Source organism: Chiloscyllium plagiosum, chromosome 3 (genome assembly GCF_004010195.1).
Source record: "Chiloscyllium plagiosum isolate BGI_BamShark_2017 chromosome 3, ASM401019v2, whole genome shotgun sequence".
Taxonomy (NCBI): domain Eukaryota; kingdom Metazoa; phylum Chordata; class Chondrichthyes; order Orectolobiformes; family Hemiscylliidae; genus Chiloscyllium; species Chiloscyllium plagiosum.
The window spans coordinates 93910342-93913491 of record NC_057712.1 but is presented as its reverse complement, the minus strand read 5'-3'; the positions used below and the strand labels follow the sequence as shown (position 1 = coordinate 93913491).

Below are 3150 nucleotides of genomic sequence, written 5' to 3'. Positions count from 1 at the left end.
CAACATTTAAGAGGCATTTGGATGGGTATATGAATAGGAAGGGTTTGGAGGGATATGGGCTGTGTGCTGGCAGGTGGGACTAGATTGGGTTGAGATATCTGGTCAGCATGGACAGGTTGGACCAAAGGGTCTGTTTCCATGCTGTACATCTCTATGACTCTAAATAATGCAGGTTCATCCTGTGCCTGCCATTCAAATAGTTGCATTTACCTCCCTCGCTCACCAGAATAGTTTTGATGTCATTTGGAATCAAAGTTTTGTGTCAATCATTCATAGACCTTCTCACTCTTGTGGCTTTCGTCTTCGCTTTGTACAAAAACTAAATATAAATTCCACATTGGTAGCAAAAATGGTGTGAGTTTCTGGAATGGTTTATCCCATATGTCCTGCTGTCTCTTAAGTATCAAATCAGCATATATTTCATGTTATGTACCATTTCACAAATCATAATATTATTTGTTAAAACAATAATCCACTGAAATTATAACCCAAACAATAATATCACATGATAACTAGGAGAAAGTGAGGACTGCAGATGCTGGAGAGTCAGAGTAGAAAAGGGTGGTGCTGGGAAAGCACAGCAGGTCAGACAACATCCGAGGAGCAGGAAAATCGACATTTCAGAACGTGGAGGAGAAAGGGGGATGAGAGATAAATAGAGAGGTGGGAAGGCAATAGGTGGATGCAGGTAGGGGGGTAATTGTGATAGGTCAGTGGGGCGGATAGGTGGGAAGGAAGATGGACAGGTCAAGAGGGCAGTGTTGAGTGGGAGGGTTGGTACTGGAATGAGGTGGGGGGAGGGGAGGTTTGGAAACGAGTGAAGTCAATGTTCATGCCGCATGGTAAATGGTCCCAAGGCGGAAGATGAGGCATTCTTCCTCCAGATGGTGGGTGGCTTTGATTTGGTGGCGGAGGAGGCCCAGGACTTGCATGTGGGCTCCTCTACATCCCCAAAAATGGAGCATTTCAGGGAACATCTCTGGGACACAGGTATCAAATGACACCATCGCCCTGTGGCCGACCACTCCAATACCACCTCCCATTTCTCCAAGGACATATAAGTCACCTATCACCTTCGCACCTGCCTTCCCCCAGCCCCACCTCCACCCACCTATTTATCTCTCATCCCCCTTCCCACTCCACATTTCTGATGAAGGGCTTATGCCTGAAATCTGGATTAGTGGTGCTGGAAGAGCACAGCAGTTCAGGCAGCATCCAAGGAGCTTCGAAATTGACGTTTCGGGCAAAAGCCCTTCATCAGGAATAAAAGATGAAGGGCTTTTGCCCGAAACGTCAATTTCGAAGCTCCTTGGATGCTGCCTGAACTGCTGTGCTCTTCCAGCACCACTAATCCAGAATCTGGTTTCCAGCATCTGCAGTCATTGTTTTTACCTCTTATGCCTGAAATGTCAACTCTTCTACTCCTCGGATGCTGCCTGACTTTTCGACTATCACATGATCACTAGTGGTAATTTCTTTATTATAGCAACATTGGCCAATTAAAGCATAGTTTTAACAAGCAGGCTGGTTGATACTAGCAGTTTGTAACATAATGGTGGCCCCATAACCAACTAGAAGAGCTGAAAACCTTATTTCTGCTCCTATTTTTTTATGTTTCTATGCTGCACAATAACTCAGTGACTACAATGTGTCAAGTGTTGCAACATTTTCTGACCAAATATTTTAAACCAATAACAAAAGAATTCATAATTCCCCAATGTCACATCTCACCACCAGTAGGAATTTATGCTTTAACTGTTTGGATCCAATCCTTGGTTTCTACATTGCAGTGAATGTAACTTTATTTTATCCCTACCACAGCTTTATTGTTGAAATATGAGTTAACCTTTCTCCATTGTTGTCACCAATGCTGCACTGTCTTTGGCTGATGCCAGACGAGTCTTATCCAGCCAGCTGATTTAGGAATGTTGAAAACCGTCAAATCTGTGTTGTGGATTTATGGCCCTGGGTTATGGATTCATCTCAATGGTGTCAATCTACAGCATCTTTGGTTATCGTAAAACTGGTAGACAGTGAGACAGTTATCGTCAATGTCATTGGTGATCAACACTTCAGAAAGCATGTGTGAGTGTGAGATAAAGGATCTCTTCCATCAACTTATTTTTTTCTTCCCCATCTCTAATAGCATTGAGATTAACAACTGTTAACCATAATGCCAACAACTGTTTGGGTTGAACAAGATCTAATTAGAGTCAGGCTGACATGTTACGTTTTGTTAGTTAATATTTAATTTGTAATTTGTGCTAAAAAGCTTATCAAGCATGTTATATTGTGTGAGTATAAATTTAATCTTTGGCCAGACCTCTTCAGTTACTGTTTTGCACGCGCTATTTCGATACATAATTATAATAATTCGAGTAATATTTTAAAATGACTCCATCCTCCACAGGATCTCCTGAATACTAAAGAAAGCATGATGTCTAGTTCATATTCAACATCTCATGTTATAAGATGAAATAATTTGCGTATAAACAAGCTCACCGCCTCTCGAAAGGAAGAATAAACATATTCCCTTTTATATTACAAAAAAACAATAATCGCTTTCATTCCTGATCTACAATGCAGCCTGCAGAGGAGCAAGCTGCAATCATTTTGAAAACAACCAACCCGATTTATTCTATTTGTCAATACTGTTCAATAATTACTGAATAATTTTTATGCAACGATCCAGGAGCTGATAGACATTGTAGACACTGGACCAGTCTCACCTCCTCCTTTCCACTGTCTGGCACTCTGCAATACACATCTCCAGAGGAAGGGTCGTAGGAATCGAGATGCCTGGAGCACGGCACGAATTTCCCACCGATGTAATTCTCCAGCACTAAATGTGTTCTCTGATGAGCCATTTTCGGCATGTTTCTTCCAGCTTCAGAAACAGCTGAGACACAGCAACAGGCCCCGCCCCCTCGGCCGAGGTGCTGCTGTGTGACGTCTGCCGTAGCCAATCAGCGACCCAGGTAGTCCGTCCTAGCTGTCAATCAGGGTCCGGATGTACCAATAGACAGAGAGAGGGGCGGGCTCTGGGCGGCCCGGGGCAGCTTGGCCCCTTCACTCGGGACTTGGCCCTTCCCTCGTTTTCATTGGATCCCGCAGGGGGCGAGGACAGGGCACGATATTGAGTTCAATGCC

At 43.6% G+C, this 3150-nt stretch overlaps 1 protein-coding gene across 1 annotated transcript in view; it reads right to left on the bottom strand.

Moving 5' to 3' along the window:
• The window catches only part of aldh8a1 (aldehyde dehydrogenase 8 family, member A1), a 47951-nt gene extending 45020 nt beyond the window's left edge, over window positions 1-2931 (bottom strand). The window contains exon 1 of the mRNA XM_043686266.1: window positions 2730-2931. Within this exon, the coding sequence (XP_043542201.1) occupies window positions 2730-2876 (147 nt within the window). The 5' untranslated portion in view covers window positions 2877-2931. The remainder of the gene's footprint in view (window positions 1-2729) is intronic.
• Window positions 2932-3150: the final 219 nt, after the last annotated feature.